The 21,765-nt window shown below is 60.6% G+C and overlaps 1 protein-coding gene across 1 annotated transcript in view; it reads left to right on the top strand.

The window, feature by feature from the left end:
* SDK2 (sidekick cell adhesion molecule 2) overlaps positions 1–21,765 on the top strand; it is a 43,899-nt gene that overhangs the window by 8,535 nt on the left and 13,599 nt on the right. The window contains exons 2-12 of the mRNA XM_062506154.1: positions 9,237–9,396; positions 16,853–16,959; positions 17,871–18,018; positions 18,721–18,854; positions 19,717–19,828; positions 20,028–20,218; positions 20,574–20,657; positions 20,727–20,921; positions 21,042–21,158; positions 21,261–21,428; positions 21,622–21,724. Coding sequence (XP_062362138.1) covers positions 9,237–9,396; positions 16,853–16,959; positions 17,871–18,018; positions 18,721–18,854; positions 19,717–19,828; positions 20,028–20,218; positions 20,574–20,657; positions 20,727–20,921; positions 21,042–21,158; positions 21,261–21,428; positions 21,622–21,724 — 1,519 coding nt within the window. The remainder of the gene's footprint in view (positions 1–9,236; positions 9,397–16,852; positions 16,960–17,870; positions 18,019–18,720; positions 18,855–19,716; positions 19,829–20,027; positions 20,219–20,573; positions 20,658–20,726; positions 20,922–21,041; positions 21,159–21,260; positions 21,429–21,621; positions 21,725–21,765) is intronic.

Genomic DNA, 21,765 nt, shown 5'->3' with positions numbered 1-21,765 from the left:
TCCCCTCAGGATCATCCCTTTGCCGCAGGTCCCTTCCAGCTCCCGGCAGCTCCACGCGCTTGGGTTTGGAGCTCTGTGCCCTGGGGCCAGGATTGGGATCAGACTGCGGGGTCCGTGTGCTTGGAGCCGGCTGTGAGGGTCCGTGGGGGCTGCTCGGAGCACAAAGCTCTTCTTGTCGGCCCCCCGGGCCCGGGGCTGGGCACGCACAACGCGGCCGTGTGTGTGTGTGACTGTTTGGGATTTCCCGGCAGGGAAATGTTGGTTTTTCCAGCGGCAGGGATGGGCAGGCACACAGCCCTGCTCTGTTCCCAGCCATGGGACTGAATAAATCCCTGTTTCCCGGCCAGGGCTGATGTTTGTCCGCTGGCTCTGGGAGCATTTCAAGCCTTACCTTACCCGCGTTGTCAGCGGGGTGTACCTGGCTGTGTCCCCAGTGCCGCGGGGATGGGGCCTCTCCCGGGCTGTGGTCCATGGGAATCCTGAGGGGATAATACTAACACGGCCCCAGCTCTGCTGCAGTAGGCACAGGAGGGTTTGTCACCAGATTTGGGACCCCTGATGGCCGGGGACATGGGCTGGGAGCTGCTGAGGTGTTGGGGAAGGGATTGCCAGGATGAGAAGGTGCAGGGGAAGGTGGCTTCATCTCCAACACCTCTGCTGGGAGGAGGGAGATGCTGAGCCTTTTTCGGAGCCGGGCTCCCCCCTCCCCACATCCCCCATCCCCGAAGGGGTTCACCCGGGCATGGTGAGGCTGCCCATGGCCCGCTGAGCCCGCCAAGAGCCCCGGCTGTGGAAGAGGAGCTTGTTATGGAGCCATCCTGCTTTTAATTAACAAATTAAAATCCTAGTTAACAATCCAGCCTCAGGGCTGTTGGAGGCTGGGAGAAGCTGGAGCGTTTGTTATGGAAACAGCAGTTAATTAACAAATAAATAAATAAGTATGGGCCTGGAGACAGATGTGGGAGGAGGAAGGGGAGATGGCAGTGAGGTCGGGGTGTCCCACTGGGCTGGCCTGGTGGGATGCAGTGAGGGAGGACGACATCCATCCATCCATCCATCCATCCATCCATCCATCCATCCATCCATCCATCCATCCATCCATCCATCCTTCCATCCATCCATCCATCCGTTTGTCCTGGGGGCTGCCATGGTCTGGGTGGGCATTGCCAGCTCCATTCAGAGCCACTGAGTGCAGGGGGTTGGTGCTGGCCGTGCCAGCCAGGACAGATCTGGCCACGTTCTGTGCCAGGGCCACCTTTGCTGGGCTTGGGGCTCCTGGTCTCTGCCTGGGCTTTTCCTGAGCACTGCCAGCTCCAGGAATCACTCCCCACACCAGGGCCTCTACCCCCACCCTGGGATCAGGAAGCAGCAGGACAGATCTCCAGCAGAGATGGATGAGGTGTGACACCGGCAAAACTGCTGTGCAGCCTGCAGGTGACACCAGTGCCGTGCTGGGGACCGCAGGAGGAGGGGGCAGCCCTCGGGGGACATCACTCCAGGGGCATCACTCGGGGGCTGCTCCTGCATCCCTGTGCAGGACTAGAGTCACTGCCGTTGGTGTCACCTTTGATCTGGGATAGGGCTGTGTGGAGGATCTGGGGAGTGCTGGGTGCTGCCAGGGAGCGGGTGCTGAGGCCGTGGCCTTCCTGGCTGTGCCCTGCAGTGGTCAGCTTGGATTAGCCGCAGGGATGTCACCGAGAGCCCCGAGTGGTGTCTGCTGCCAGCGGGGATTATCACCATGGGTGGCTGCTGGGTGCTGATGGAGCCCTGCGGGGATTTAGGGGGTCACTGTGTTACTCTCCGAGGCAATGTGGGTCGCCTGGAGGTGTCTGCTGCAGAGGTTTTTGTGGGGTGTGCCAGTGCCATGGGCAGGGGTGGCTGTGGGGTGTGACCCAATGCCTGTGTGAGGACGTGGGTGGCTGACGGGGTCACCGTGGGGACATGACCCCTCTGCCAGCCCACACAGGGGCCCTACAGGGTTTTTGTGGGGTGAGGAGGGGACAGAGCCTCCTGTAGACCCCTCCTGCAGCTTCACCTTTCCAAAGACTTAAGGGAAGGAAATCAGTTTAAGCTCCAGCTCTGCAAATCCTGCGGCGTCACACTGGCAGGAGCCGTGCTCCGCTGAGCAGCTCCTCCAGGTTGGCATCTCCCTCAGCCTCCCCCCTAATCCAGTTAGCACACCTCTGCAATCGGCTTAAGGCATGTAGGGAACCCCAAATCCTCCCCGAGGGAGGCGCGGGGAGCTCTGGGCTCTGCCAGATCCAGCCAGGTCCTCTCCTTTGCAGGGGATCCCTCCTGGGATCATGGGCACACGTCCTTGCACCCCTTATGGGAGGTGTCCCCATATCCCCAGAGCTCCCCATGACCCAAAAAGCATTTTTCCCATGTCAGGGAGTTGCTAAAGCAGCTGCACAAGTATCAGGGGGGTTGGATGGACGTGAGCTGCCCTTCTCCAGCCGTGTCCCTCCAGCTGGGCAGGAGCTGTGAGCTGAGCCCAGGGGACATCACCCCCATGGCCAGTAGCCCCCTCGTGCTTCCCCAGGGCTGAGCAGCAGCTCCCAGAGCTGTGAGCAGCCCGGCAGCTCAGTGAGGCATTGGATGTGGCACACGGCTGGAGGGCACTGGGTGCCAGCCCTTGGAGCCTCCCAGCTCTTCCCTTGCCACGGGCAGGATGGGCACAGCACCTGGCACGGCTCTGGGCTCTGCTGCTGGAGGGATATGGTTGTTGTGAGATGCTCCTGCATCCCCGAGCACCCCTGGGCAGTGATTCCCTGCTCCACAGGGTTGTTTTATCCCGGTGGGATTGGACCCTGGGGAGAGGGGCTGTGCAGGCTCATCTACCTCAGCTGAAAACTCCCCTAGCTCCTTTTTGGGGGCTCCCACTGCAGCCCCCGGTGTCTCCTGGGCCGTGGTGCTGTGGGAGGGCCCCGGGCCGAGCCCCCCGTGTCCGTCTAAGCCCACCAAGGCTGCCTCTGCCAAGAAGGAAAATCATGTCCTGCAATTGTTTTCCTCAGGGCAAAGGAGAGGGCTGGGATTAGCAGCCCCAGAAGCTGCAGGGCACCATGTCCAGGTCCTCCTCTGTCCTGGCTGTCTGGGAATTCTGTGGGGTGGGGAGAAGGAAGACTTGGTGGGATGGGGACGGGGACTCGAGGGATGGTTCTTTCTGATGTTCTGCAAAAACCGGAGCACCGTGAGCTCATCAGTCCAGGAACTGACGCCCCAAAAGCTGCGTGGTGGCCCCGCTGCCTTCCCACCTCCCCATCTCCGGCAGGAGCACTTCCCACCACGGCTCTCAGCGCCTCGGAGCACCGAACCCTTCCTAAATAATTCAGGAAGGCGAGTGCTGTCCGCGGGGGCTGCGGATAAACGTGGTAAATGGCTGAGAAATGGAGCGTGTCCTTTGGGAGCCACCTCCGCGCTGGGTGGCCGGGCCCCTCTCCTCCCTCCTGGCCCAGGTGGCGACTCTGGGCCAGCACAGGTACAGGCGGCGGGGAGGAGGGGATGGAGCGGAGCTGCCGAGGCCACTGGAGCATTGGGAATTGCATTTCACGGCTGGGCAGGCTGGGATACCAACCCGGCCCCGTGCGCCGGGCGCTTGGAGAGGAGATAAGATTTGATTAAGAAGGCTGCTATTAATTTATGGCAAGTACACTCACGGCAGTGGAGAGGTTGCTTTTAATTAATAGCCAGAAGGAGAGTTTTAAAGCTCTTGGTCTCAGTGGGGGGAGAAGGGAGGGAGGGGAAAGCAGGGAAGGAAGGGAACAAAGTAAGTTGGGAGGATTAATGGTCACATCTGCAATTATAAGTCTTTTTCTTAGTAAAAAGGGCAAAAAAACCCACCACATCAAAAGGCACGCCGTGGTTGGGGGTGTGCGGGGCAGCCTGGCTGATCCCTGGGGATGAGACGGGTGGGACTGTGGCACTGCTCCATGTGGTGAGGTGGCACCAACCCAGCCGGGGGGGGCAGCAAGGGACAGCAAGGGACAGCTGGGTGTCCCTGTGGCAGCCCTGCTGGGATCAGGACCGAGGGCCAATGCTGGGATGGATCTCATGGAAGAAATTATTTATTGTGAGGGTGGCAGGCCCTGGCACAGGTGCCTAGAGAAGCTGTGGCTGCCTCTGGATCCCTGGAAGTGTCCGAGGCCAGGTTGGATGGGGCTTGGAGCAGCCTGGGATATTGGAAGGTGTCCCCGCCCATGGCAGCGGTGGCACTAGATAGATTATAAGGACTTCCCCAACCCAACCCAACCCATTCTGGAATTCAGTGATTTTAGCTGTGGTGATGATGGGATGATGAGGATGGAGCCGTCCTGCCCCACTGCCACCCCTATGGGATCCCTTCGGAGGCTGCAGGGTGTGGCTCAGGCTGCTCTGCACCTGCCCAGGTGTTGGGAGAAGGGAAGAAGGGCCCAGCCGAGGTTGCCAAACCACACTGGATCATGCTTGGCTTCATCCTTGACACCCCCAGCCCGAGCCTTGTCCCCTTGGTCCCCGCCTGGCAGCACCGTCGCGCTCTGCGGCTCCCCAGGTGCCGGCAGCGCTCGGCATTTCAATTCCATGTTTGCTTTTTATTAAGGGGATGGAGCCGTGGCTCAGGAATACTAATGGCTCTGACAGCAGCACAGAGAGCTGTCATAAATCCCCCTGCACCTGCCACCCACCACCGGGGACCCAGGAAGGCCCCACCTGGGGACACCGGGAGCACCGGGGGCCGTGCCCGGGCGTGGCGGTGACTCCGTGCCCTTGGGGACACCTGGGCCTTCGTATCCACCTGGTGGCTTTAGCAGCATCCACTGAAAAATTGCTGCTTCCCGACCTCACCTGGCATCCAACAAGCCAGGAATGGGACTTAGCCAAGGGGTGGCTGCTTGGGCAGGGATTCACTTGTCCCCAGGGCCACCATGTCCCCGTCACGTCTCAGTGATGGATCCTCTGGGGCCACTTCTCCTTGCACCCAACTGAGGCTGTGACACCACCTGCGTGCTCAGGGACATTCTGGTCCCCCATGGGTGCTGTTTTTTGGGGGCTGTGGGTGATGATCCCGCCTCCCCAGCTCCTCCAGATGTGGCGCGGCTGCGGCGGCGCCGGGGAACCGTGCCGCGAATATGTTCCACAAATGAATAATAAAAACAAAGGAAAATTACCCTCTTATTGAAACTCGTTTTATGAATAAAACAATTATTCTGGTAATTGAAAAAATGTGTCGTTAAATTAAATGCAGTGGTTCCTATTAAAATTTTAGTGGATTTCTTCTTCTCCTCTGTTTCTTTTTCCCCCTTTTTCCTTGCCTCCCTCCCTCCTGCCTCCGCTGGCGGCTAAAGGCTGGTAATTATAGCGGAGGGTTTCGCTTTCTCTTTATTGTTTTTTAATCTCTTCGTGCTGCGGAGCCAGCGAGAGTCTGATGCCGAAGAGATTTAGCTCCATCTCCCCGTGCTGGGGAGGGGGGCCGGGGTGGGAGCTGCTCGGTGGCACTGCCAGGTGGCCGTGCCACCACTCCTGGAGGGTTGGCATCTTCTTTGCTGGGCTGGCATCCTCCTTTCCAGGCTGCCATCCTCCTTTTTGGGTGAGGATGCCCTGGGAAGGATGGGGGGAGCCCTGGGAGGCTGTGGAGGGAGCAGGGACATGGCTCTGTCCCCTCTCTGCAGTTCAGGTGGGGTGTGGGCAGTGCAGTGGGCACTTCCCAGGGCTGCACTGGCCACATGCTGGTGGCACCAAAGAAGGGTTGTTGGGAAGGAGGAAGATGATGGAGTTGTTTCCCTGAGGCAGGTGCTGGTCCCTGGTGGTGGTTGGGCTCTGTTGGTACCTGGAGCCCACAGGTAAAGCCGGGCTGGGTTCAGGACATCCCCCAGGTCCCAGTGGGCATCGGCTCCGTTGGGATTCCTGGTACATCCTGCTGAATCCGGGCAATGAGCAGGAATGGGCTGGTTACCTTCCAGTGGCTGAGCAGGCCGGGGGATAGATGTCACTCCTGCCCGCAAGGAGCACGGGGGGTGGCACTGCTGAACACAAGCACAGGTGGGGACTGCGTTGTGTCCTGGATGGTGGCACCAGGCAGGAGGGGACCCGGGTGTCCCCGGAGCCACCGGTGCTCTGGGGGTGGCCGGGGGGCATCTGTGGACTTGGATCTCCTGCCGCCATCCCCATCTTCCCACTGAGGGGGAAGGGAAAAGGAGGGGGCTTCTCCCTCGGTCCCCACCACCCCCCTGCCAGCAGCTGCCAGGCAGAGCCGTGCCCTTGGCAGCCATTCCGAGATTTCTCCAGGCTTAAAACTCCCCGTCCCTTCCCATCAAGAGGGATTTGAAACTGGGGAGAGGGGAGCTTAGTTCCCATTAGGGCCGGGAATTAGGATCCATTACGGCTCTTTGGGGAGCCCTGCCCTACATCCGCGCCCGCTCTGCCTCTAATGCCCCTGATGTAACTAAAGTGCAGGGGCCAAGATTGTGATCCCATTAGGCAGGATTAGTGCTGTGCCAGGGCTTGGCATTAGATTGTCATCGGCAGGGGAGGGAGAGAGAAGGGACTGTCCCTGTCCCTGTCCCTGTCCCTGTCCCTGTCCCTGTCCCTGTCCCTGTCCCTGTTGCCAGCCCTTGGAATTCGCTGGCAGCTCAGCTCAGCCCCAGGGTCAGCGCTGAAGGCAGGATGGGGGACACGGGTTTGGTGGCACTTCTCTGTGTGGAGGGGACAGTGCTGGCATGGCCTGGCATGGGATGGCGAGGCAGGGGGTGGCACAGGAGCTCCGCAGTGTCCCGTGCCGCTGGCAGATGTGCAGATGTTCCCGGAGACGCCCCTCGTTGCCGCCTGTGTTTGGAAAGTGATGAATTTCTGCACCAGCTAATTAGCCTCTAATTAGCAAGCGGAGTGTAAACAGTCACAACAGATGGGGGAGAGGCAGAATGAGCAGTAATGACCCTTCCTTTGTGGGGGGACATGGCTGTCACCCACCGGGAACCCCCCGCAGGCCCAGGGCTGGGGGAGTGGCAGCTCCCATGTGCTGAATGCTCCATGGACCTGGATTTGGTGTTGCCAGGGCCTGTCAGGGATGCTGAGAGAGTGCAGCTTTCCCCAGGGAGCAGAGGAGAGGGAAACTGAGGCCAGGGAGCTGCAGAAGTGTCTGGGAATGAGGGGGAGCAGTGCTCATCATTGGGGGCCCCCACTCTTCTCCCCTCCAAGAGCTGATGCGGGCACCCCCGGGGGACACCAGGAACAGCTGGTCTTGTCCCTGGAGGTCTCTCTGGAGACCTCAGAACTAACGAGACACGTTCCTCTCCCTGGATGCCTCCTCTCCTCCAGCCACCCCTGGCACTGAGTTGGGCTCCGTGGAGGGACGCGGGGCTCCCAGGAGGATGAGGAGGATTTCATCAAGCTCAGTGCCACCTTCACCCCTCACAGGGGACCCCCAAGATGCCCATCCCCCCTGTCCCCTGCTGTGTTTGGGGGTGGGTTTTTTCCTTTCTGGGGGCACGGGAGAGGCTCTGGGCGAGGGGTGGCCGCCGTGACCTTCGCGGGCGGATCCACCCGGAACGATCCATGTGGAATTCGGAGCTGCCTCTCCTCCCCTGCACCGTTTTTCACCCCTTAATGCAGAACAGATGGCTGGGGCGCTTCAAAGCGTGATGAGCCTTAGCTGCTTAAAATCAAATTAGGATGGATGCAAACGGCGGGCGGGCCCAGGGGAAGGTGTGCCAGCAGCACCCTGCTTCCCAAACCCTTCCCAAACACCTCCCAGGTGCCTTCAGGACACCTCCCAGACGCTGGGTGCTGGCTGGGTGCACTGGGCATGCCAGGTCTCAGTCCCACTGTGCCATCAGAGCACTTGGCTGGACCCTGGCATCCCAGCCTGGTGGTGCTGAGGGATCAGCATTCCCTGGGGATCAGCCCCAGGGTTGTGCCGTGCTTGGATCCCCCCTGCAGCTGCATTGTGCCCCGTGGACCCTGGGCATGGCTCGTTTGGTGCGTGGATCCAGAGCTGCCATCTGGCCGTGCCATGTCCTCATCTGGGCACTGCCCTAATCCCAGAGTCTCCGGGGTGGCGTGGGCGAAGCCCCGGCCTTGCAGGTCAAGCTCTGCTGTGGTGGGGACACGTGCGGCCACCGCCGTGTGCAGGTGACACAGATCCTGCACTGGGCTGTTCCCTGAGCCCTGTGGCTCCTGTGTCCCCACTCCTGGGGCACCCTGAGGGCTGTAGGGCTGCTGTGAGCTCCCCAGGCCAGGGAACAGCATGGCCGTGGGTTGGGCTGTGCCAAACCTGTCAGTGGGCGCCACTCTGGCCCTGTGCCACCTGGGACATGTTGGGCTGCTGTGCCCTGATCCCCAGTGCCCAGATCCATCCTGGATCTGAGGCAGAGACACCAGGATGAGGGAGGGCTGCCCCTTCCAGCCAGTGCTGCTGAAGGTCATAGAGGAAGATTAAACTCACGAGCCACAAGCTGCTCATGACTCTCCTGGTATCCAGCACCACCGTGCCCTCCCCTTGGCCAGGCAGGATGGTGTAAATCCACTGGGTATTTCCATGTGGGTGTGCAGGTCTGAAGAGAGGGATCCCCAGCACAGTTCTGGGGGTGTCTCTGGGTGCCTCTGAGCTCCCACAAACTCCTGTCACACCCCCGGGCTGGTGGGCACTGCCTCGATGCCACTCACAGTGCGGGGATCCACGGCAGGAATTCAGCTCGAGCAGACAAGAAAGCAAAGCCCTACCCCAAAGAAAAAACCCAGAGCTGTGATTGAACGTGCTCTTGAAAGCTGCTGGGGAATATGAATGTGCCTTTGAAGTAAAAGGGCTTCCATTTGTTAAGCAGAAAATGGAGCTGTGTGGTTCGATTTATAGTTTTACTTAGCAAATAAGACAGGAGAGGAGTAAGTGGTTCTGGCTCGCTCTGCTCGCAGCCCCTCCGCCCCTTCACCCCCCGAGTTAAAAGCTCGGAGATGCTACAAAGGGAGCAGGGAATAAAGCAAAGAAGCAGCTTAGATAAACCTGCAGCGGGCTGATCCCTTGTGGATGGGCTGCTGGAATGGTTCAGGGAGGGACAAGGGACAGGGAAGGGGGCTGGGTGGCCTGGCTGGGGCAGAGGAGGTGTCAGTGGGGTGATGCCAACGGAACGCTTTGGGTTGGAAGGGACCTTAAAGATCATTTTGTTCCATGCCCTGCCAAGAGCAGGGGCAGCAGTGCTGAGTGGTCCATGGTGCTGGCAGGATGTGGGGCCCTGATCCCTCTCCCTCCTCTCTCTCTCTCTCCACAGACGATGTCTCCCCGTACTTCAAGACGGAGCCGGTGAGGAGCCAGGTGCACCTGGAGGGGAACAGGCTGGTGCTGACCTGCATGGCTGAGGGCAGCTGGCCCCTCGAGTTCAAGTGGCTGCACAACAGCCAGGAGCTCACCAAATTCTCTCTGGAATACAGGTGAGTCTGGAAAGGGAAGTCAGCCATCAGAAAGGGCTGCCCAGGGAGGTTTGGAGTCCTCATCTCTGGAGGCACCCAAGGGGACAAGGTGGGGATTTGGCTCAGCTTGGTCTCAATGACCTTGGAGGTCTTTTCCAGCCTCAGTGACTCTGGGATTCTGAGGCAAATCCCTCCTGTCATGCTGCCCACTGGCAGGTGCCAGTGCCAGGGCTGCCATCCTGGGAGGTGGCACAGAGGCAGCACTTGGCAGCCCGGGAGCTGCCGGCTCTGTTTGCAGAGCAAACGGGGAGTTTAAGCAGGTCAACACCGGGGAGAAGGTGTTTGCACAAGCAGATTAACACCTCAAAACCGGGCTGCGGATCACAGCCCCCCGTGGCTCCCTGGGAACAGCCAGACGGGGAAGGGCCAAGGCAGGCTGGTGTGTGAGTGCCCAGACCCAGCCCCGTGTGCCAACTGATCCTGGCACAGAGCGGCTCCGGCCCCTTGGAGATGGCCTTTAAATCAAGGCGGGCACCTCTCTCGTCTCCTCTGAGTGTGTGTGTGTCATTCTCTCTGTTTTAATCAATAATTCAGGTCGAGACAAGCCGTTCCCCCTTTCCAGGCATCGAATCCAAAGGCTTCGTGTTGCTGTAGCAACGTGGGGCTGCTCCGGGATGCTGGGATGCAGAGAGAGTGGCTGGGTGGCATCGTGTATGTGCTGGGATCCTGGAGCCTGGGCCCACCTTGGGACCCTGGGGACTGTCCCCTCCTAAGCTGTGGTGGCTGCAGCTCTGCAATGCCTGGGCTGGGGGCCCTGTGGTACACCCTCGTCCCTTGTTGTGGTGTGGAAGTTCCCAAACTTATTGAGCCCCACAGTTCCCACAGCTCATTCCCAGGCAGGAGAAAGGAGTCGGGACCCTGATCCTGGACCCTGCTCTGCCCTGGGAGTGGCTTGGGGTGCCTGGGGGTCACCTCCATACCCGCAGTGGGGATTCTGACTCCTTTTCCTGAGTTTCTCCTGGGTTTGATCCGTGCCTCAATTGACCCTTCAGTAGGAAAGGGCCCAGAAGTGGTGGCTGTGCTCCGGGATGCCCAGCAGCTCCACATCCCTCCATCCCTGCATCCCTGCTCCACGGCGACTCCCCTCCCCCAGAGCCCTCAGCCCCTCAGCATCCAGGCAGAAAGGATTAAGGAAGGAAGCGAGAAACCAAACAAACAAACACGTGGGGAAAACCCAAACAAACCCAGCACAGCCAATGCAGCAGAGAAGCCACCGTGCAAATCCCTGCTGGGCTCCCCTGGAACCTGCCAGCGTCCCTTGGCTCTGCCCGCGGCTCCCTGGGGATTTTGAGTGTGGGGATGAGGGTTTGGCTGTCTTGCCTGGCACTGGAGGCTGCTGGTGAGAAGGCGAAGGACCAAAATTAGTTATGATGGGCAGAAATTGAATTTTAATAGAGCTGTCGGTGGCGCAGAGCCAGCCCGCTCAGGCAGTGGGAAGGTTGTAATTAAAAGTTAACGAGTTTAGAAACAGAGTAATCCTTGGAGAGGGGAGGGCTGGTGCTGATGGCCACAGAGGCTCAGGGATGTTCTTGGGCTGGGGATGGCTCTGGGTGCATCGGTGCCGTGGGTGAAAGGTCCAGGGTATCCCTGTCCCCTCCCGGGGACCGGAGGACATTCCCCAGAACCTGGCTGTGCCCATGAGGGAGGCTTTGGAGAGGACAATGTGCTGCAGGGGGCTGTAACTGGGCACTGGCCTTGGTGGCATCGCCTCATGATTCCCAGCAAGGCTTGGTGGCATCAGCTCGTGCTTCCCAGCCAGGTTTAGTGGCTTCACCTCGCAGTTTCCAGCCAGGGCTGTGTGTCTCAGCATTCCACCCTCATCATCCTCACCGCTGCTCCCTACATCCTCTCCTGAGCAGGGCATCCCTCTGGCTGCAGTGGTCCTTGTGCATTGCCCCCGTTCTGGGGGGCCTGCGGGCAGGGACTCGTTGTCCCCCCTCTCCCCTCGAGCAGCCCCGCTCGGTGCTCGCCGGTGGTCGGAGGAGCTCACGCCATATTTCCAGGCAAGGAGCAGCTCTCCCAGTTTGGCAGCGTTTCCATGGCGACCGCCCTTTCCTTCCCGCAGCGATTCCGCCGCCACCGGAGCGACTCTTGGCGTTCGCCGAGGGCCAGGTGGGCACCGGGCTCGGCCCGGTGCTGGCCCCGAGCCGGGCAGACCCACGGCAGTGCCTCTGTGTGGAGCTGATCCCTCGGGAGCATCCCCGGGGAGCACGGAGGGATCACTTGGCTCCGTGAGCGTTTGGAGCCATCCCCCCAGAGGAGCATCCCGGGGGTTGGGTGTGATGAGGGACTCCGGAAGGACTGGGGACCAGCCTGGGGCTGTGTGCTTGTGGAGTCATCCCCTCCTGCCCGGGAGACATCCCTGGGGACTGTGGGAGATTGGGCACCAATCTGGCTGGGTGAGTGATCCCCATGAGCATCCCTGGGGACGGGAGCATCCCAGCTTGGTTCCACACACATGCAGGGCTCAGGAGGATCCCAGGGGATCGAGCAGGATGAGGGACCCCCGAGGGACTGAGCAGCAGCCTGGCTCTGTGTGTGTGTGTGGGGACATCCACCCTTGGGATCATCCCTGGGGAGGCCAGGGATCAGCCTGGCTCTGTGTGTGCCCATTGACCTGTGATCCCAGGAACATCCCTGGTGAATGGAATGGGATGGGATCAGGGATGGAATGAGATCAGGGCCCACCTACCTTCCCCTCCCCTCGCTCCCTCCATTCCCTGCTGCTGGAATGGGGTGCCGGAGGCCATGGGATCCCTGCTGGGACACCCCTCCGATGCCCACTGAGGTGACAGCAGGCTGGGTGCCCACACACTCGGGTGCCCTGGCCCTGCTGTCCAGCTCTGTTTTTCCCTCCAGGATGTCTCCAGTGCCGAGCTCTCCACGAGCTCTCCGGAGCCGCTCATATGAGGAATCATAACATGCAAATCAGGCAGCTTGATGTCTTTAATGAAATCCTCGGAAGGAAAGCTCTTCTCTCGTGAATTGGGGATATTTATTTCTCATACAAGAAATTTAACATGCAGATTAGTTGGGTCTGGTAATTTATCACATGAGATTGTCCTATTAAGGGCTGCATCGAATCCTGCTGCCTTTGGAAATTACCTTACACATAGATTACCTCTGGACAGACTCCCATCCGTAGGGATGCATCTTCCAGCTCCTAAATCAGCCCTCGTGCCTCTCCTCATGGCCTCCACAGCTGCTGCAGGAGTCCAGCAGCTACTGAAGGATTCCCTGCCTCCTCTCAAGAGCCCAGATCTCCTCTGCTGGAGCTTGGGAAAGTGTAATTCCATTTCTACTCTGGCTGACTTTACCCCAGCTCCTGCTGGCCAAGCAGGGCTGGCACAGCTGAGCCTCCCCATGCCACACCATGCCAGCCCTGGGGTGGGTTTTCCAGCACGTGGTGTCTCTGATCTGTCTCCTTCCAGGAGCCTTTCTGTGTGGGCTCACTGAGATTTGGGGCTCTTTCAACCCCTGCTCCTTGCTGGACTGTTTTGGGGTGTCCCCCGGGGGTGCAGGGACACAACTGGCTGTACACAGAGGACCCTGATGGGCCTTTATGATCTGGTGAGGATCCCAAATGTTTGATGCCCAGAGTTTGTCCCCAGACCATGTAAAATACATAGACAGGAGCCTTTGAAAACCCCAGACCTGGGGCAAAGAGGATGGATCGACCCTGGGTTCCCGCTGGAATCTCGGTGCTGCTGCTCTCCGGGAGCTCATCCCTCCTCGGGTGGGCTCAGCTCTTTGCCAGCTTAGGTGTGAAGCCCATCTCTCTGCCTTGGGAGCTAATTACCGTGCAATGAGGTAATTAATGGGAGCTGAAGAGCATTGGAAAGGTTGCGTCCAGGCTGGGTGGGAGCCCAGCAGGACCTTCCTGGTTCCTGTGGCTCCAACCAGGCCTGCATCACCTTTGGCATCACCACAGGTGGCAAAGCCCCAGGAGTGCTGGTGGAGAGCAGGGACAGCATGGGATGATTTTTCCTGGGAATTCTTGTGCTGGGGAGGCTCCTGCCTGTCTCTGTGCCTTCTTTGGAGTTGGGGGACACTCCACGTTGGCAAGAGGAGCTGTGGGCACAGAGCAGTGGTGCCAGTGAAGCACAGCAGTGTCGGGACCGGCAGGAGGTACGAGCTGGGATGGCAGCAGAGGGAATTCCTGTGCTGGGATCTTAGAGGAGCCACAGCAGAGAGGACAGGGAACTCTCAGAGCAGGAGATGCCACCGGAGCTGGGAGGTGGCCAAGCTCGTGGTTAGCGATGCACCAAAGCCCTCCGGATGCCACAACACGGATCGAGGCTCGTTCTGTCCCTGCTCGCCAGGAAGGAGGCTGATTAATACACGGGCATTAATTATTAAATGGCTCATTGTTCTGGCAGGGCCAATTGAGGCAGCGATTTACGGGGCTGCCGGCACCCGCCCAATTCCCATGGCCGAGGGAAAACACTCCGGGCAGGACGCGAGGCAGCGGCCACGTGGATGCAAACAGAGCCCGTTCCAGTCGCTAATTGAGATCCAATAGCCCAGTTAAGCGGGGCTGATGGAACTCCAGGGGGGTGCTCAGAGCCTCATCGAGCGCTGGCCCCGCGCAGGGGCCGGGACACCGCTCGGATGTTTCGAGTCGTTAAACCTCTGCTAAGTGTGTTTTAATGCTCACTTGACATTTCATTATCCCACAGTAACTATTCAAACACACGTACCCTCCAGAATTAATTAGTCGTTATACAGGATATTAATCAAAGGGGACTGTGCCAGTGTGTTTCCATCCCAAATCCGATCCAGCTGTTGCTGTTACTGGGCGGCATTGGAAGAACATCACAGATTTCTGCGCTCTCCTGGCTTGCAGTTTGATGGATCAAATCCTTTGGCTGCTGCTTTTCCCGGCCCTTCTCCACCCCCTCAATCTAAGAATAATTCGGCAGCGTCAGCCCCACGCTCCTCAGCAACCCTACAATAACAGAGCCACGGCAGCAGCCAGGGCTGGGGCATGGCTGTGCCGGAGCACCGGGAGTAATTCTGTGGAACACGGCGGTACCGTGCCAGGATGGCACGGTGAGGAGCTGGGCACGCTGCTGTGGGTGGATGGATGGATGGATGGATGGATGGATGGATGGACGGACGGACGGACAGGTTGGCATTCCCAGCATGCAGCCGTCCATCTGTCAGACTGATCCGGTGCCAAAGCTGCTGCTGCAAACCCCCCGGTCCCCCGGCACGGGGCTCCTGCCCGCGGAGCCCCCTCCTGACCCCGGGGCTGAACGGGACACAGGCGCTTCCTGCCGGAGCAGTGGGGGTCAGTGCTCGCTGTGGAAGGGCTTTTCCCCACGGACGATGCCCTGTCAACCTCCATCTTCAGAGAGAAGCCAAACAAACCCCTGGAACAGCGGAGTCAGCAGCGAGGGCTGCGCCGGGAGCTGGGCCAGCTTCGCCTCCGTCCCGGCTGGAGCGGGGGCGGATGGACAGAGCCACCGGGCCGGGGCACCGGGAGCGCTCCCAGCTGGAGGAGCTGCTCCTTTGCATGGAACAACGGCCCTGGAACTTCCGACCACGAAGCCGTGGCACAAACTGGGGAGGAAATGTGGGGTGACATCCACCCCTCCTGCCTGCAGCGCATCTCCCGTGAGGGGGTGACACGAGGGTGACATTGGGGGTGAAATCAATTCCCGTCCCCGTCTAGCCAGGCGTGATGGGGGAAGGAAATTGAATCCGAGCGGTCTTGGATAAAAGCCTCGGTGGAAGGCGAGCGGGAGAGAACAAAGTCTGTGCTGGTTTGGTTGATGACTGCGGGCTGGGCTGCGCCGGGAATTGATTTCCTTTCTCCGGGCTATTTTCAGCTGCTGAGGTGTGTGTGGAAGTGCTGCTGCTTCAATAACTCCTCCAGCTCCCGTGTGCGGGGACCCGGTCCCCTTAATTGGATCTGCTGGGCTGGGGGACAAGGCTCCCTGTGAGCGTGGAGGTGTCCTGTCTGTGGGGACACCGTGCTGCCAGCGCTGGGCATTGAAGGCGCTCCCGTGACCCGGTTTGGGTCCCTTGGGCTGTGCCAGCGCTGATGGCTTTGCATTGTCCCCGTCCTGGAATGAGGGTCTTGAGGGGACACGAATGTGTCCGGGGACACGGATGTGTTTGGGGACACACGTGTCCCTCTGCTGCCGCTGTCCGTCCACCCATCCGTCCATCGGCGTGCGTGTGTTCGGGAGTCACGGTGTGATTTATTAACGAGGACACCGCAAGGAGAGCGGGCCCATTATTCCTGGCGTCTGCAGCCGCTCCTGACAGCTCCGTGGAATTGAAATATCTTATTTAAAGCCTCTGGGGAGCTTTTTTAAATATCAGCCGTGACACTCAAGGACTCGTTCCCAAAGGGCACCATCCCTTCTCCCGCGGGGACGGGTGACCCCGGCACGCCGCGTGGGTGGGCGGCTGGGTGGGTGGCACCGCGGCTTCGGTGCCAGTCCCGCCGTGCTCGCCCCATCCCCGCGGTGCCAGCGGGGACCCCTGTGTCCCCTGTCACCCTCTCCCGTGCGGGGAGGTGGGCGCGGGGCCTCGGGGCGCTCCCGGCACGGGGAACGCGTTCCTCAGGTCTTATGAAAGTTTAATTTACGCTCGGTTCTCAGAAGAACAAACAAAGCTCTGCCGAAAGAGCCCGGGGCGGGTTTTAACGCAAGATTAGATTTTTGGGCAAGGAGGGCTGAGCTTGTTTTATTTATTCCCTCTCTGCTTTATCTCGCAGCGCTCCCCGTCGGGGACGGCGACGCTGCAGCACCTGCCCGGCCCCCGAGGCTCCCCCGTCTCTTTTGGGGGGGATGAAACAGGAGCTCCAGGGGTGGGGACTGCCCGGGGAACTCTGGTGGCAGCGGGGACCGGCTTGGGGACCGCAGCGATGCTCGGGGGATGGCCGAGTGGAGATGTGGTGATTTCCTTTATCTCCTCACCGGCTGCTGGCGCTGGCGGCTGATAAGAGCAGGCGTGGGGGTGATAAGGGGGTTCAGTCGGCATTGATCGGAGCAGCGCCGCGCTTAGGTCCAGGCTGAGTGACACCAGCAGACCGCAGTGTCACAGCTGGGGCTGGGGCAGGGCTCAGGACAACGGATCCCAGGTCCCAGCTCGTGGCCATGGGTCACATCCAGCCCCTGGACCGCGAGGGTGACAGTCACCGCCTTGTGCGGAGTGGAAATATTTCCAGTGCGGGTGGCCGCTAGTCCCTGTGTGGCACTGAGGGACACTGGGGTGTCCCCCCTCAGCCTGCACGGACGCACACATCCAGTGTAGTGCATGCACGTCCAGCAGCAGCTCCTCGGGGAAAAGGAGCTCCTGGTACAGGTGCGGGAAATCGGGAGGGCGTGCAGGAGCTGCAGCCTCTCCGGGGGGCTGTGACAGTGACACGGATGTCCCCTCACTGCTGATACCCCTCCCGCAGGTACATGATCACCTCGCTGGACCGCACCCACGCCGGCTTCTACCGCTGCATCGTTCGCAACCGCATGGGAGCTCTGCTGCAGCGCCAGACCGAGGTGCAGGTGGCCTGTAAGTGACCGTCCTGCTCCGTGGGGACCGCACGGGGACACCCGGCTCCCGGCGTTGTGCGACAGCTCTGGTGTTGGTGCCACTCGTGCGAGTCTGCAGCGTCCCCGGGGTGACAGTGGCAGGGACATTGGAGCATCCCTGGGGTGACGCTGGCGGGCATGTGCTGAGATTTAATGAGGAGATGAGAATGCTGAGGCCTGCGATGGTGGCTCTGTCCCCCGAAGGGATCTGCCCCTTTCTGTCACCCCCTTGCCTCCGGGTTACCCCCAATCCCATCCCCTTAAACACCTCCCGAGGAGCAGCGACAAATCAGGAGGATAATGAGAAATTAATAAGGCAGCTGTGCTAACAACTAATGATAATGGCAAAGTCGTTAAAAAAGGATTCTTTACATGTTTTTAATTACAGCAATTAAGGAAGTCAATAAAAATCCCATGTCCCCCCCTCCTCCATGCACCCCCAGCTTCCCTCAGTCTCCCACAAGTGCTGTGTGCTTCCAACAGGGGAATGGCAGAGTGGGATGGGGGCAGCTGCGCCACATCTTGTCCCTGGAGTCAGGGTCATGCTGGGAATGCTCCTGGCACTGGGGCTGGAGAATGGAGAGAAGCTGGGGAGCCCCTGGGCCCTTCCTGCTGTGGCTGCAGCCTGCCTGAGGGGCGGGGGGACACTCGGACAGGGGTCCCTGACCCAGCACAAGGGTGAGGGAGCTCCAGCCGCTGGAGGGATGGATCACCAGGAGGAGCCAGTGGGATCTGAGCCACCCCCACATCCCACACGCTGAGCCAGCCAAGCCCCCCAAGCCGAGGAGGGGACCAGGAGCAGCCCCTCTGCATCACCCATCCCACAAACCCCATCCTGGATTCCCGGGCATCCCTCCAGCCCCTGGCACGGTTCTCTGCCTTCCTCTGCAGACATGGGCAGCTTCGAGGACAGCGAGACGCAGCAGAGCGTGTCGCACGGGGAGGCGGCCGTGATCCGTGCGCCCCGCATCGCCAGCTTCCCGCAGCCGCAGGTCACCTGGTTCCGCGACGGACGGAAAATCTCCCCCAGCAGCCGCATGTGAGCACCCCCAGGATCCCCCTGGAGCCCCCAGGATCCCCCTGGAGCGCCCAGGATCCTCCTGGAACCCCCACAGCATCCCGTTTGCATTTCCCGTTGTCCCCACACTAAGGATGTTTAACTGACGCTGCATCGTGCTGAAAGCCGGGGACACACTCGATGACTAACGGCTCTGTTTGGCACCAGAAAAAGGGATTTCTTAACCAAAAAATGAAAACAAGAGGGAGGAAGGCGGGGGAAAGGGCTGGATAGAGCCAAGCACGCGTATGCCAGGAGTCCCCACGGAGCTGTGGCAGATCCCGGTGCTGCCGGAGCCCTGGCAGCCGCAGCCTGCAGGAATTGAATTTGTAACCCCCATTATGCAAGAATTGAACTGGTCTCCTTTCGATTTGCAGAGCGGGATTGAGGAGATAAAACTTCTTTATCTCATATTTAATGGTAAAAAAACATATTCCCCACAGCATTTTATGTTTCCAGAAGATTAGATTGCTCCATTAAGTAAAAAAAAGTCAAAAAAAGGAGAAATCCTTGGAATCTGCGCCGTCCCGCGGGCTCTGCTTGGACTGAGGGGTGCAGGGCTTGGTCCTCCCATCCTGGGGTGAGGTTGGGGGTCCCATGTGGGTGTCCCCAGGCAGGTGAGAGTGCTGGGTGGGGAGTGAGGGTCCCAGCTCGATGGGTTCACTGCTCTCTCTCCTCCCCCAGAGCCATCACGCTGGAGAACACCCTGGTCATCCTGTCCACGGTGGCGCCGGACGCGGGGCGTTACTACGTGCAGGCGGTGAATGACAAGAACGGGGACAACAAGACGAGCCAGCCCATCACCCTGACCGTGGCCAGTGAGTGTGGGGGGCACTGTCCCCCCTCCCCCCATCCCCTGCCTCTCCCCCAAATTTAATTTGCAGTAAATCTCTTCTGAGGCTCTAGCTTCTGCTGACTTAACAGTTCGGCGGCCTCAGAATTTATTTAGGTGCTCGTGGCTGTGCTGCAGGCGCTGTCACAGGCAGAGCTCCTGCATCCAGGAGGGGCTGTGGAATGGGTGTCCCCATGGACACCCTCCCCTGTCCCTGTCCCCCTGCCAGCTCCTGGTACCGTGGAGCAGCTCCTGCCTGGGGGTCACCCCTGTGGCTTCATCCCTCCATTTCCTCTGAGCCCTCCAAGATTTCCAAGGGTCCCCCAGCCCATTTGGGTGGTGTCAGCCCATTCCATGGGACATGCCCTAAAGTGACATCAGTCCTGTCACGCTCTCCCCCATCCCCCCTCCTGCTGCTCCACGGGGTTAGGACAGGTTATCCCTGTCTGTGGCGGGCTCTGCCTGTCTCCCATCCCCATTAATCAGTTTTCCCGTCCCTCGGCGTCCTGGAGCACCATAAACATCCCGGATCCCCTGTTTATGGATTCAGCTCTATCAGCAGCTTTCGAGCCCATCGCGTTTTTACAGCGCCTACACGAGGGTTTTTTATTGTTGCCATCATTTTGCTTTATGGACTCCCTGCTCCCTCCTCCCTGCTGCCACCAGGCGTGCCAGGGCTCCCATGGGAGCACACAGCTTAGGGAAGGCACCCTGATGGCGACCCTGTCACCTTTGTCTCTTCCAAGCTGAGCAGTGAGGGATTCTATTTGGGTGTCTTCTCTGGGGACACCCCAGGGTGGGCAAGGGGTGCTCATGGTTGTCCCTCTGGCCTCTTTCTTCCCTCCCAGACGTGGGTGGCCCGGCTGATCCCATTGCACCCACCATCATTGTCCCGCCCAGGAACACCAGCGTGGTGGCCGGCACCTCGGAGGTGACCATGGAGTGTGTGGCCAATGCCAGGTGAGCCGTGGGGTGGGGTCTGGGATGGGGAATCTCCCTGTTGGCATTGCCCAACCTCGGGGCTGAGTGCCCCTAAATCCATTCCCACCACACTCCTGGAACCTGTGGGGTGGAGGGAGATCCTTCCCACCCGAGTCCTGTGGGATGGAGGGACGTGGGATCCCGCGGGGTAGCTCTTGACACACCTCCGGCCCCCCAGGCCACTGATCAAGCTGCACATCATCTGGAAGAAGGACGGGACCCCCGTGTCCAGCGGGATCAGTGACTACAGCCGCCGGCTGACCATCCTGCACCCCACTCTGAGTGACAGCGGCTTCTACGAGTGCGAGGCTGTGCTGCGCAGCAGCAGCGTCCCCGCCGTGACTGCCGGCGCCTACCTGTCCGTGCTGGGTGAGCTCCTGTCCGTGGGCACCTCCCTGTCCGTGCTGGGTGAGCTCCTGTCCGCGGGCACCTCCCTGTCCGTGCTGGGTGAGCTCCTGTCCGTGGGCACCTCCCTGTCCGTGCTGGGTGAGCTCCTGTCCGTGGGCACCTCCCTGTCCGTGCTGGGTGAGCTCCTGTCCGTGGGCACCTCCCTGTCCGTGCTGGGTGAGCTCCTGCCCACGAGCAGCCCAGACCACCCATGCCATGAGCTGACGTGGGTTCAGCCCCGGGGCTGGGATGGGCGGTGACACAAGGGGCGCTGGTCATGCCAAGGACCCTCGGGAGAGGCTCTGTGCCCGTTGCTATCTCCCGGTTCCCTCGGCAGAGCCCCCACAGTTCGTCAGGGAGCCAGAGAGACACATCACGGCCGAGATGGAGAAGGTGGTGGCCATCCCCTGCCAAGCCAAGGGTGAGCTGCTCCCCGGCACCCTCCGTGTGCTGCCGTCACCCCGTGCCTGACGTGGCTGTACCCGTGCAGGTGTCCCCCCTCCCGAGATGGCCTGGTACAAGGATGCTGCCCTCCTGCACCTGGAGAAGCTGTCCCGCTTCCAGCTGCTGGAGGATGGCAGCCTGCAGATCAGCGGGCTGCTCCCTGATGACACCGGAATGTTCCAGTGCTTCGCCCGCAACGCCGCCGGCGAGGTGCAGACCACCACGTACCTGGCCGTGACCAGTAGGTGCCAGCCCCTCTCAGCCCTGGGGGTGCCCTGGCTGGGTGGGATGGAAACTCTTCTGTGTCAGGCCGGGCACAGGGAGGGAATTCAGGGGGGTCTGTGCCCTTTGTGTCCCACAGGCATCGCCCCCAACATCACGCGGGGTCCCCAGGACAGCGCGGTGATCGATGGCATGTCCGTCATCCTCAACTGCGAGACCTCGGGGGCGCCGCGCCCGGCCATCACCTGGCAGAAAGGTGAAGGGCTGGGGACAAGCTTGTCCTCCGAGCTTTGCCATGGGGCTCGGTGACCACCACGCCGGCGGCCGTGGCACTGACAGGGCTCTGCTGTGTCCCCAGGGGAGCGAGTCCTGGCCAGTGGCTCCGTGCAGCTGCCGCGCTTCACCCTGCTGGAGTCGGGCAGTCTCCTGGTGAGCCCCGCACACCTGCCCGACGCTGGCACCTACACCTGCCTGGCCACCAACTCCCGCGGCGTGGACGAGGCCTCTGCAGACCTGGTGGTCTGGGGTAAGGGACTCACGGTGGGCCCGTGTCACCTGCAGCCGGGAGGGAGGGACCCTGCCTGGCTCCAGGCACCGCCCTGGGTGCTGCGGGATGGAGCTCTCCGGGGATGGGCGCTGCGTTTTGTGGGTGAATACGGGGTCTGTCCATGCTGGGGCCACCCCTGCAGTGCCGGTGGTTCCTTTTGTCCCCCCCGCAGCAAGGACACGGATCACGGACCCGCCACAGGACCAGAGTGTCATCAAGGGCACCAAGGCTGTCATGAGCTGCGGGGTCACCCATGACCCCAGCGTGGACGTCAGGTGGGTGAAGGGGATTGGGGAGCCCAGACACCCCCGGGTTG

This window comes from Cinclus cinclus, chromosome 20, assembly GCF_963662255.1.
Source record: "Cinclus cinclus chromosome 20, bCinCin1.1, whole genome shotgun sequence".
Classification (NCBI taxonomy): Eukaryota; Metazoa; Chordata; class Aves; order Passeriformes; family Cinclidae; genus Cinclus; species Cinclus cinclus.
The sequence above is the reverse complement of the archived record's forward strand: the minus strand, read 5'-3'. Positions and strand labels throughout refer to the sequence as shown.